The following is a 12588-nucleotide window of genomic DNA, read 5'->3' on the forward strand; positions in this document are numbered from 1 at the left end:
CTTTAATACCTTTTTACAGTGTCAGGATTACATTCTATTTTAATTCTGAGGAAAGATTTCACATTGTAGCTGATGGTAGAGTCCCAGAGCTGTCAAAGGATGCTGTGAGAGAGTCTTTTCTGTGGATAGGACACCAGTGAAAAAAACAGTAAGATTAAAGCTTAAAACTATAGTGATTCTGGCTTATGCACAAATAGCCCTTCATTATATCCTTACATTATATCCTTACATTTAAATAGCACTTTTTCTGAATGCTCAAAGTGCTTTACAGTGAAGGGGAACTCACCTCACCCACCACCAATATGTAGCACCCACCTGGGTGATGCACAGCAGCCATTTTGTGCCAGAAAGCTCACCACACATTAGCGAAGGTTGAGAGGGAGAGAACATTTATTCGTTGTGGCATTATTTTACACACTGCTAAGCCTAGTGGCAAAACAAAGTCACAAACACTCTACATGGTCTTTCAATAGATTTTCATTAATAGATTATGCAGGACAAACAAGTATATATCCTTTACAGAGAGGAGCAGTAAAACAGGCAGTTCTCACAGAAGTTGGTTGCTTGGTTGTTAATAGGCACCCATACAACAAACATGGCTTGCCTGCTAGTTATGAGCACAGGATGTATAATACTCACAATGAATTTGCCTTCCCCAGACCATGCAATGATAATGAGTAATGGAGTCATGAGGAATCTTGCCTTCTGCTCAGAATATGAGAGCCTATGTTACACTGAACGTGTCAAAAGTCAGACATGACAGCCAGTCAAACCTGTGTGACATTCCAGAAATTGCTGTGTGGCACTTCAGTATTCTCTTGTGCTGTTGGTAATGTGTATTTAGTCAATAGGTCTCTTTCATGAAACATGCGTATGATCAGATTTCATCATAAAATGTGTGTAAGAACATTTCCACAAATGTTTTGGCATTCATCTTTTTTTTCTTACCTTTTTTTTCTTATCTTTTCTTTCTTTCAGTTCTTTGGTACAACCAAAATTTATATAATGAGGTGCAGATATATTTTTGCTTATATTTGCACTCAACCCTGAAGTCAGCATGCCTTTTATGGGATTGCTTGTGTGTATGATTAGAATAAGAAAACACACAAGCAATCCCATAAAAGGCATGCTGACTTCAGGGTTGAGTTACCTTTAGGCATTGTGCTCCTGTTAACATCAATGGCTTATTTAATATTAATATTAGCTAACCTTGCCAGCCTCCGCTACATTGCTTCCCCCCCCCCCCCCCCGAAGTCCGCTCCAACTTGGTGAACACGGAGGGTCGGATGTTGACTGAAACTGGGAGGTTCGGGCTGATGACCCAAGCTGGGTACTGCTGGTCATAAGCTGTGACTGTGGAGTACCAGCAGCTGACTAAAGCTAGGGGCTACAGGCTGCTGAACAGTGACCAGAGCACTTTGGTAGGGGCAAGGAAAACCACATTCAGGACCTCCTGCCACCGGGGGAGCTGGAGGTGGACCCGGTACACCACATCAGAGATGTGCTGGAGGACGGTGCAGGAGCCTCCCCAATCACTATCTAACTTAGCTGACTGACCCTTCTGCTCACTGTGCAGCTCCTCAGGCACACAAAACTGGGGAGAACATTCCTGCAATCAGGCACTGTGCCACCATGGATCCTTTCTGTGAAGGAATCATGTATGCCTCCTGCCACTGTCTGAAGTAATCCATTGGCAACTAACATGTAGCGATTCCCACTGTCAGTGAATAGAATGGGGCCCAGGACATCCACTGCCACAATGTCCATTGCCTCAGTAGATCTGCTGCTGAAGCCGGTCCAAGATCTTGTTTAACCGGAAGTGAGTAACACTGGGTGGGCCGTGGACCAGCTGCAGGGCTGTGGGCTGGAGACTCAGAGGCACCATGAGCTACAGCGGTTCGTGTCCACCGCGGAGTCTCTCCACCTCTGACACAACAGTCCCTAGTGCAGCATCAAACAATCCCACTGGCTCACTGATGATGTCACTCCTGTGGAGAAGGCAGACAAACAGGCACACACAGGCCTCTGCCCACTGGAGGGCGGGACCTACTTTTGGGTCCTCTTGCTGCGGCTGCTGCAGCAGAGCCTTTGAGATGGGGGCTGGGCTGGCGTCTTGTTCTCTCATCCTCTCCTCCTCCTTTTCCTCTGTTCTGTCACAGTGCTGGCAGGAGCTGCAGGCGCAATGGTGACATGACAGGCTATCAAAATTCCCGTGTTTGTCACCGGTGTGCTGCACAAGCGAGAACTGAAAGTTCAGCAGCAGCTCTATCCAATGGGCTATCTGTCTCCTAGCAATAGCTACTGCAGCGCCGAGTGATCCGTCCGAACTCTTGCTCCTGGTGATATGCCATGAAGTGCTGCACTCCTGCCAGTGCAGTCCTGAGAACAGCTCTCACCCGTATTCAGTAATTGCACCAGTTCGCTGAGCACCCGGCTAAAATATGCAATTACTTTTTCCGCTTGTTGAGTCGCCACATGACTCCTCTGATTCCCATGTTGCTTGTGTCCGTGTTCAGAATGAAGGACTTGGTCATGTCCACTATGGTAAGAACAGGGGCTGTTATCCCGATGGCAAGGAGGATGGCGAAGGATTGCTGGCCCTTAGGCAACCACTTAAACCAGCAGGACTTCTCCATGAGGGCGTGTAGAGGGGCGGCAATGCTAGAAAAGCTTTTTTTAAGAAGCGCCGGTAACAAGACACTAACCCCATAAAGCCGTAAACGTCTTTATTGTGACAAGGGGGCAGGCCAGTTCTTAACTGCCTCCACTTTAGCTGGGTCAGTGGCAACCATGTCCCTCCTTATGACATGTCCAAGAAAATTGTTCTGCCTCCTAAGTAGCTGACACTTGAAAAGATAAAGTTACACGTTCTCCCCACTGATTAGCAGCAGCGCGGGATGTTAGTTTTCCCTACTGATCAACCGCAGCACTGGCTATAAGTTAGCGAGCACCACATCAAAGCTTGGAGTATGCACTAGAATGTGATTTAGTTACACTACGCTGGCTGTAGGCTGCAGGACTTTACTGTGTCATCCATGGGTGCTGACATCATTAAGAAATGGCTCTGCACATCCTTAACAGTGTGGAACCTAATGGACTGAATTGGTCGCTCAATCTCTCATGTTTTTTGTAATCCTTAGGATTTTTACTGTTTATGTTTGACCAGCATTGGCTATTATTTGTTTAACTTTTCCCTTTATTAATTTCATTTGTTAGTCTACTTCTTTACCCCCTTTTTAATGTATCAATGATTATTGTCATATGTTACTAAATTTATTCTATGGATGTGTAAAGTAGACATAATCAAAAACAATATTCAATCGCTAGAGGCCCCAGAGCAGTGGTTCTCAAACTGGGTCATGGAGACCCCTGTGTATGCTGGTTTTTTGTTCCAAACCCAGTTGCAATCCCAGAATTTTAATAAGCTGTTCATTCTTCTTAATTACACTTTTGTGTTGTGAGGGATTGTTTACCGTCTTAAGCCACATTGTGTCAGAAATAGCTATGCATGCCATTAAAAATAAAAGACCCATATTTACATTATGCTTATTGTGCTATATGGCAAATGATTACATGAATAGAAGTAAAAAAGATTTAACAGATCTAATTAAAGTCAGGTGAATTGATAGGGTTACTGGTGAAAGTGTGGACACCTGGTTGTTAAGACTAACCGCTTGGTAGGTAATGAAAAATTTGTAGACAAAGCAAACGATACAAGCCAAACCTGCATCATAACATGTGTTCAAAACCTTAATTGAGTTAGAGATTAGCAGTAAGAAAAACCAGCGTACACAGGGCTCCCCAGGACCGAGTTTGAGAACCACTGCAAAACAGGGTGAAACCGCCATTAAATTTGTCGAAGCCAATATGACTGTCACAGATTTGGAATTCTGCTCTTTTGCATCCTGATTGGTTGAGCATAAATTTTGAATGGGTAAACGTTTTGACCAGGGCTTATCATGGTCTGTGTAACCACCGCTTCCCTGACACAAGAAAAACCAGCAATATTACAACTAGTCACAGCTTTGCTTTTGGCCGCCCCTAATCCCAACTCATGGTGATGTTCCTGGCTGAATGCTACGTCAACTTGCTATTCTTCAGATGTGAGGCTGTGGTCACCAGGGAATCACAATGGCTTTTGTGTTGGACTCATGCCAGACAGGTTTTCTTTCTGCTGCCAAACTGTGGGCCTGTTCGCCACTGATTACTCCAAATCCCACTCTCTGTTGTGGGTCACTGGATGGCAGTCAGGAGATGATTCCTTTTCCTTTAGATCCACTTAACAAATGCTTTTATCCAGAGCAGTTTAATATAAGTGGAGAATATCAGTGTTACTCTCAGGAATATGAAAGTGCAACATCACCAAGAAGACACAAAAGGCCCATTTATAATCAACATATTTAAACTTAGCTTAACAAACCAATTTGTATTGTGAACAAAAAGTAAATACCACTACACTCTACACAGCTAAGCCTATCTTTTCATAGCTATACCTATCACTCTACTACAAAAGGAAATTCATGAAGAAAGAAAGAAGATAGCTAATGAAAGTCAGGGGAGCTATGGTCCCAAGGTGGGTTTTCAGTCTATATTGAAAAGGGTCTTTGCTATATTGACTATCATGGAAAGCTTATTCCATTCTAGAGAAGAAGGGGTGGCGGGGAGAACAGACAGCAGATGTGATCAGGAAATGCAGACACACCAGGGGGATGGAGGGGGGACACAGGTGCCTGGAAGGTAAAGAGGTTGACACTGTAGTGCTGTCCAGGAGAAGCAAAAGGTTGAGGGGACTTGGCTGGGACGTTCAACATCTCTATTTTAGCCAAGTTGTCATATTGAGATTCAGAAGGATGTCTGCCATCCAGCTGAGATGCAGGCTAACAGGAATGTAGCAGAGAAGGGAATAAGAGAAAATGTTTGCCAACTGGATAGAAGTGATAATACAGATCATGGAAGGAGATGACTGAATAAGGGACTTGATATAGAGCGAGAAGTGGAGAGGACCAAGAACTGAACCCTGAGGTACACCTGTGGAGATGCTATGGGGACTCTAAACTGCATCCCCCCATACAATCTAAATGGAGTGACCATCAGGGTAGGAAGCAAACCAAATAATATTATACTACTGTATCACATCGCATAATGTCTTGCAATTCTGTAGTTAGTACATCCTGTGCAGTGCAAAAAACAAAATGTAGTTTTTGTATGTACAGTGCAGTGTGTAAATATTTGCAGTGACACAATATTTGTTGCTTTGGCTCTGTACCCCAGCACATTTGATTTGAAATTAAATAATATGAGGTTAAAGTGCAGACTGTCAGCTTTCATTTCAGGGTATTTATTGTTTCTGGGGGGTTTTGCCTTCATTCTTGTCTTCTGCAAGTGAAATGCATGTTCATTTTAATTCATGATGGATAATTGACTTGGCCAGTCAAAAACATTCCATTTGATTGTTTTAGCTGTATGATTAGGGTCATTGTCCTGCTGAAAGGTAAAGCGCTGTTCAGAGAGGACAAGATGTTTCTGTACACTTCAGAATTCATTCTGTTGCTGCCATCAGCAGTCACATCATCAATGAAGGCACGTTAGCCAGTTCTAGTGGCAGCCATATGTGCCCCAGCCATAAAACTACCACCACCATGTTTCACAGATGAGGGGGGTGCTTTGGATCATGAGTCGTCTTTATCCACACTTTCCTCTTTTTATCACTTTGGCACAGGTTAATACTCATCTCATCAGTCCGTAAGGCTTCGTTTCAGAACTGTACTGTTTTTAATGTACTTAAATTAAAACATTTTTTTTTTTTTAATTTTTCATCAAACTCTGAACTGGATATTCTGTTCTGGAGGCTTACCAGTGGTATCCAATGCGCTGAGTACAGAAATTGTGTCACTGTCCAAATACTCATGCACTGTGCTGTATATTCTGTGGCTCAACACCCAAAATGAAGATACTGCCTTTTATACTACATTCATTGCTTTATCCTCTTCTATGATGAGTAAATCTCAGACTTGATCTGCCTAGAGACAGATAAGACTCCATGTAATAACTCTACTGGAGCATTGATTTAGCTGGCTTGTATGGTGGGCTGGAATGAAATGAGGGGAGAGATATGATGTCACTTGTTTTGTTATTTGGAAGACAAAAAGTCCCAAATCCCCTCTCTCCCCTGGTGAGCTGCCAGTTCTGTGGGCTGGCCGTTGATGGGGAGGAAGGATCACTGGGATTTCTCGCTAGCTCAGAGCTGGGGACTGTTTTGCAATAAGAGTCCCCTCATTATCTTTCCCATCTCCCATCCTTCTCATAAGATCTGTCAGTCTCCTCTCAGCTCATTCTTCCCTGCCTTCTGCTTGAACACATCCGCTTGAATTTCTTTCATATGCCTCTTCCCTCAGTGGTATCTGCCTTTTATTTCCTTCTCTTTCTGTCTTTCTTACATTCACTTTTTGAATTTTGGATGTAAATGGCAGCAGTAATACTTGTGTGCTGAGGTCTCCCAGCTCTGTGGAAAGATAGAATTAAGAAATAGAATCAGATCTAAATAAAGATTCGGTCATTCCTCTGCTTTTGATGGACTGCCGTGGTTCATTCTCCTCAGCATTCTTAGGCTACAAACAACATTGTAAATGGAGGCTATTACTCAGCTAAGGGCTGCTCTAGATTTCTCCTCCTCTCCCACCCTCCTCTGGTCTCAGTACTGTTTCCGCTTGGATTGCTCCTGCCCTTTTCTCATTTTTTTCTCCTTAAGTTAAAAGCTTTCTGGAATGTGCTCCTTTCTGTTTTGTAGCAGTGGGGAGGGGTTGTATTTTGAAACAGCCTCCACCCCCTGTCTTGTTATTGGTTGAAATTTTACTGTCAAGCCGGAACCGGAGAGGGCTGTTTGGTGGCTCCTTAGTGTGTGAGGCATTATACTCACACACACACACACACAGTCGCTGGCCCAGCCCTCTTCTTACAGCTCAAGCCTCCCAAAGCTGTTTTCGTTGTAGAGATCGGGACGTGGTTTAACACGGCACAGCTGCCGAAAAGAAGACAAGGGAAGGATCAAAGACGAGACCAGCAGAGAGAAGAAAAACACCCCAGAAAATCCCATCTTTTCTCTTCAGAAATTCCCTTTCTTTCTCTGTTGCCTCTGTTGACGGTTCATTCAGAAAGAAGGGGCCGTGTTCACATGACAGAATCAGAGTGAACGGGTTGCCATGGTAACTGACACTGGCAGGACGACCCAAGAAAAGTGGATGTTGAATGGAGGAGCTGCTTTGGCGAGCAAGTGAAAGTAGCAGAGAGTCGGAAGAGTGAGGGAAGGAGGGATCAGGGGAGCATTGAGGTCCAGAATGGAGGACGGGTTTTCCAGCTACAGCAGCCTGTATGACACCTCCTCACTGCTGCAGTTTTGTAACGGTAAATCAGACCTTTAATTTGTTTTGCTTCGACTTGGCTGGTAATGAGTCTGTGGTATTTTGGTGTGGCTGTTACAGCTGTCCTTACTGAACAGAGCAGTTTGAGCCTTGTAGTACAGCTTTCCTGACATCTGATTGCTGAAGAAAAAGAAAGTGAAATGATGATTTTGATTGGGGTACCTAACCTAAATATGGCATTCTACATAGCTGATGTAGAATGCCATATTTAGGGCTGGGAGGGGACAGAGACACTGAAAACTGTGTTTTTGACAGTGAAGTAAAGGCTCAGGTCATTTCGTACTTTCAGCCTTTTAATTAAAAGTGCTCTGTTGTTTTCAGTTGTCCATCATTAGAGATGACATGGTTCTCATTCCTATTATTCCTGTTCTCTCTCACTTAATTTCTGACAGATTTATCTGAACATCCATTGCTGTTCAGAAAAATAAATCACTGAGGTAAATGGGAATACCTACCAGCTTTTAACAGGAGTGTTCGCTTTCTTTGTACCTTTCCTGTTTAACTAGTGGAGAATATAAACAGTGTTGTAGCTTGTGAGTTGGAGAAAATATGGCAACAGAAACTTTCCCTGATTTCTCATTTCCCTGCTCTCACCATTTCATAAAAAATGAAACCTAGCTGGTAGAAGATGCATCCATTGGAGGGAATAATGCAGAATTTCCATGACTCTAGATTTGTCCAGATTTGTCATTTTTTAGCTTGTCACTAACAGCACAAATCCAGTCCAGGAGGATTAGGTACAAATAGGGCTGGCCGGATAGATAGGTCATGACATTCGTTCAGGAGTTTATTCTAAATTGGGATGCATGCTGCTGAATTTGGTGATGACCTGTGAGTCTTCCTCACAAAGGAACACTCCCTGTGTGCTCACAAACTGATGAAAGAGAAGTGGGAAACATCCCTACATCTGATCAAACATCTGAGTTCTGACGTAGATAGTGTTTTGGCTAACAGGCTATCATGGATGGCACTTTGTCAGATTTATCACCTTGGAGATACTGTAAACAGCCAAAGTGACATGTCTTGTGTGTGAGAATTTTAAGATCGAGACATGTTGGCGGGACACTGTTGTAAAACGGGTGCTGGCAGGCATGCAGTCACACCTGTAATAGTCCGCTTTGTTTAAGCAAGTGTTTGACTTTCATTATAGATCTGCCACATACAAATCCTCTGATGATATGGATTCATAATTACATTTTGATACAAATTCTACTCATCTAAAGAATTAGCCATGCAGATAATTATGGATTTCTAACCTTTAATAACAATGTTTATGCTTATTCAGGCATGTTACTTTTTCAAGCTATTATTTTTTTCAAGTTAAGAATAAGATTTAAATATTTCATCAACAATAACTATGGCAGTGTTTAATAGATTTATATATTAAATTAATTTTGCAAGCATTTTATATATTACATTAACCCTGACAACCTAATTAATGCAAGACTTGTTTGTCAAGAAGAACTGTTCCTTTTTGTTTGTGTTATATTTGCTTGGCATGAGCTTAATTCACAAACTTACTTTTGAATCTTTTATATATTTATTTCCTCATGCTTACAGTACCAACCCTTAACTACCATTCTCATTCCATATAGACTAGGGAGGGTTGGGGGTCACCCAGCCAATCAGGGAATGTTTTATATATTACATAATCCCTCTGACTGTCATGTTCCTGTTGTTCAAGTAAGAAGATGAAATTAGACATGCTGCTATAACTCAGAGCAGATTCAGATGCTGAACACATTTCTCCAGAAACCCCTTGGTAAATCTGTGTTTTTGGATTCAGAGGCAGTTTACTGTGGTGTTCCAGCTTTGTGATTAATTAGGTGAGCATTACTGTATAAACTCAGAGTTCATTTGGTGAAGCTGGCGGACATAAAGATGATGTAATTTGTTCTAGAATGCTTCTTGTGCTGCGAAACAGCCTTGTCTGAGAAGAGAACCATGTCCCTGAGCTGGGAAAGCAGCCTCATCCTGAAACAAAAGACATATAGGAACAATAGGAACAAGAACTCCTAACTCCACAAAATACTGTTGATAAATAATGCTCGTGGGCATGTAAATTGCTGAATTACTATATTGCTCATTGTCAGCAGCACCAACTACTTTTGGCCCTTAGCATTGCTAGAGAGGTAGTTTCCTACCCATTTGGAGGGCTCAACTTGGTTGCAAACTCACCTCTGTGAGCCCCACACCTCCATCTCAGTACTGTCTATCAGGCCAGAGGGAGAGAAACAAACCAGAAGGAGAGAACGCCAAGGAGCAGCAGATGTTTGATTACACGGTGAAGAGGCATGAGAAAATGTTACAGAAATCCAGGCAGTAAGAGCATTTGCTACAGGCCTACTTTTATCCATCTCTGGCTTAAGGGGCAGGGTGGAGGACCCTCAATTTCATTTTCATTATTTTGCAGTCCACCTCTTGCTAAATGGACCATGCTGTCTAATACTCTTAACAAAGACTAGGAAATACATGCTGTTTTCATGAAACAGTGTTTTAAAGTGTGTTGAAACATCAGAGAGCATTCAGTTCCCCTCGTTCCTTTACAGGCGTCTGGCATTTTTCTTCATTATTTTGCCTAGTCTCTAGAGAGTATGTATTATTTCGGTCAACGCTAGTCTTGAATCTCAAGGGTCCCAGCCTATGTGACCCGGCAAGCTGGGCCACACATTGACAACTTGCCATCTGTAAAAACACTCATTCATATATGAAATTTACTTTAAGCAATTTCTATCAAGTTAATTTCCTTTGTTCTACTGACACAACCTAGCTCCAAATATTTTCTGTAATCCCTTTTAAAATGAAAAACCTAAATCAAATCCCTCTTAGTCTCCTTTTGCTTAGCCTGAAGAGATTAAGGCCCTATTTTTCTGGTGCTAATGCAAAAGCTAATGCAATAAACATGTCAGAAGCGCAGTTTGATGTTTTGGAGAGGCACAAGTGCATAAAATGGCGTTTGTACTTGTATTTTAATCCCTGATTTTTAAACTCTAGTGCTGGGTAGGTGGAGTGGGGGCTGAACGCATCATTTGAAGTTGTGTATTGGTGCATGCTGTTTTGTCAGGTTTTATCAAGATCTGAAAAATTACCTGATGGGGGCAATTATGAGAAATATAAGGATTTATTAAATGTGTTGTGGAGGCATCTATACAATATTACTACAACAGCAATACATTATTTTAAAATAAATAATCATGATGTACTTGTTCTACAGCCGTTTTCAAAATTAAATTTATAATGAGTTAAAAAAAACTATAATCACAAATCGTGCATCCAAGTATTTTATAATGCAGTATTTATAATATAAATTTTACATAATAATTTGACACATCCATAGATACATAAAATATATCTACTTAAGAACTTTAAGTTCACATGTGACTACTTCTGCAATAATGACATCATACAGATGGGAACAGAATATGTAAGAATGCCAATATTTAAATATGATAATCCATTCATTGTAACTTAAGTATAGCTAAATCTACCACAAAACTTACTACTCTGTGATCTAAGGCTTTCCGTTGCTTCAAGTGAGCATTTTGAATAAATTCAATATTGATCTTCTTACAGCACAACAGGCCTCTTTTTACTGGGGCGTTGTATGATCGTTTTAAGGCATCAGTTATAATAGAAAGGTAATTGTCAAGTATTTCTTATAATAAACATAAAGCTTTCTGAAGAATATGAAAGATATTTTGACTGTCCAAGCCTCTATTGAACTTGTGATATTTTGGTAATATGTCATGGAGCTTATTTACAAAATCTCACAGTGAGTTTTGGAAACTCTGTTTAGAAGCAGGTGAGCAGCAGTGAAGTCTGTCTTTTCTGGGAAATCACATACAGGAGTTGCAGATGTTACTTAATCAAGACCCATTAGTCTTCATGGGAGCTCCTTTTCCATGACTGACAAGGCCCAAGACTCTGTTCCGATTATCACAAGGAGGTGGGATGGAGAGCAGAGAAAAGAGCAGAAGAGGAGACTCCTGTGTTGGGATCCTTATCACTTCACCAGATAGCCAATCAGAGCTGACAGACATAGTGTGAACAGGAAATCCCTCCCAGATTTAAATGTATTGGTTGGGTATGATGTCATACAAGACTGACTGCATATTTTCCTCAACAGGCAATGCAACGTGTGCTACAATTGATTACACAGTCAGGAAGAAAGACTTGCATTTAGGATGTTGTTGCGGTATTTCACACATCACTTAAAGAATCATAAGCCGCGTTTCCACCGAAATTACCCGGAACTTTCAGTCCCAGGAACTACTTTACCAGGAACTAAAAGGTTCCTTCAGCCAATGGTTGTCTGTGTTTCCACCGGGGTCTAAAGTACCGCGAAGATTAGGCAAATTAGCCCACTGACGTTGTCGTCGGTCCATCTGTCATATGATTTCTTCTGTAACCCCATACTACCACCGAAGTAGCCTACATTATTTTCTAATAACCGGGACAGCCCGGAGGGGTTTATTCCACTTATATACAACGGGTTACCAACAATGACTATATATGGTTACTTTTGTATTTATTGATTTTCATATATCCTCTCAAACACATTCATTAACAGCAGAAAACATGCACACGTTGTAAACAATTAGCTGTTTTATTACTTTCTCGTCGTCAATTCCATATAGGCTAATCGCAAAATGACAAGAATAGAACGAAAACTCGGACTTGCGTGAAAATGTAAATTAGTAGTGGTACAGTCACCGTTTGCTTTCCTTCGAAGTTACTGCTAGCTGAGCAGCGAAGTGTGCCCTCCAGATGCGAACCATGCACCATACATGAGTCCATAGTCTTCCTGGTCTTTTCGTGGAATTGAAAAATGGCAGTAAAATTGAGTAAAATTACGGCAGTCTGAAAAAGCTAAAGGGAAGATTACTAGAATTAACCTGTTATTTTACCCGGATAAAAAGTGCGGAAGGTGATTTCCAGTTTGCTTGTACTGTATCACCAATGTTAATTATGCAGAACTACCGCATACCTCACATAACTGTATCAAACGTTTTGAGTCAATTACAACGGGCTAACAAAGAAAATCCGGAAGAAAATATTCAGCAACCGAATTAATCCGTTTGAATGTTTTGGTAGCCTACGTAATATGCTGTCCCAGCACGAATGCTTAGCATTTTATAAAACGAATACTAAAGCAAGAAAAGAACAGAAG

At 41.6% G+C, this 12588-nt stretch overlaps 1 protein-coding gene across 6 annotated transcripts in view; it reads left to right on the plus strand.

The window, feature by feature from the left end:
• eml1 (EMAP like 1) overlaps nt 1-12588 on the plus strand; it is a 94136-nt gene that overhangs the window by 18855 nt on the left and 62693 nt on the right. The window contains exon 1 of one of the 6 annotated variants that reach the window (XM_064337177.1): nt 6893-7401. The exons of 4 other annotated variants lie outside the window; for them this stretch is intronic. In XM_064337177.1, coding sequence (XP_064193247.1) covers nt 7335-7401 — 67 coding nt within the window. In that variant the 5' untranslated portion in view covers nt 6893-7334. Of the gene's footprint in view, nt 1-6892; nt 7402-12588 lie in introns of those variants that run through there. One more of the 6 variants, XM_064337185.1, reaches the window with a different exon arrangement.

The sequence above is a fragment of the Anguilla rostrata genome, chromosome 1 (genome assembly GCF_018555375.3).
Source record: "Anguilla rostrata isolate EN2019 chromosome 1, ASM1855537v3, whole genome shotgun sequence".
Lineage (NCBI taxonomy): Eukaryota > Metazoa > Chordata > Actinopteri > Anguilliformes > Anguillidae > Anguilla > Anguilla rostrata.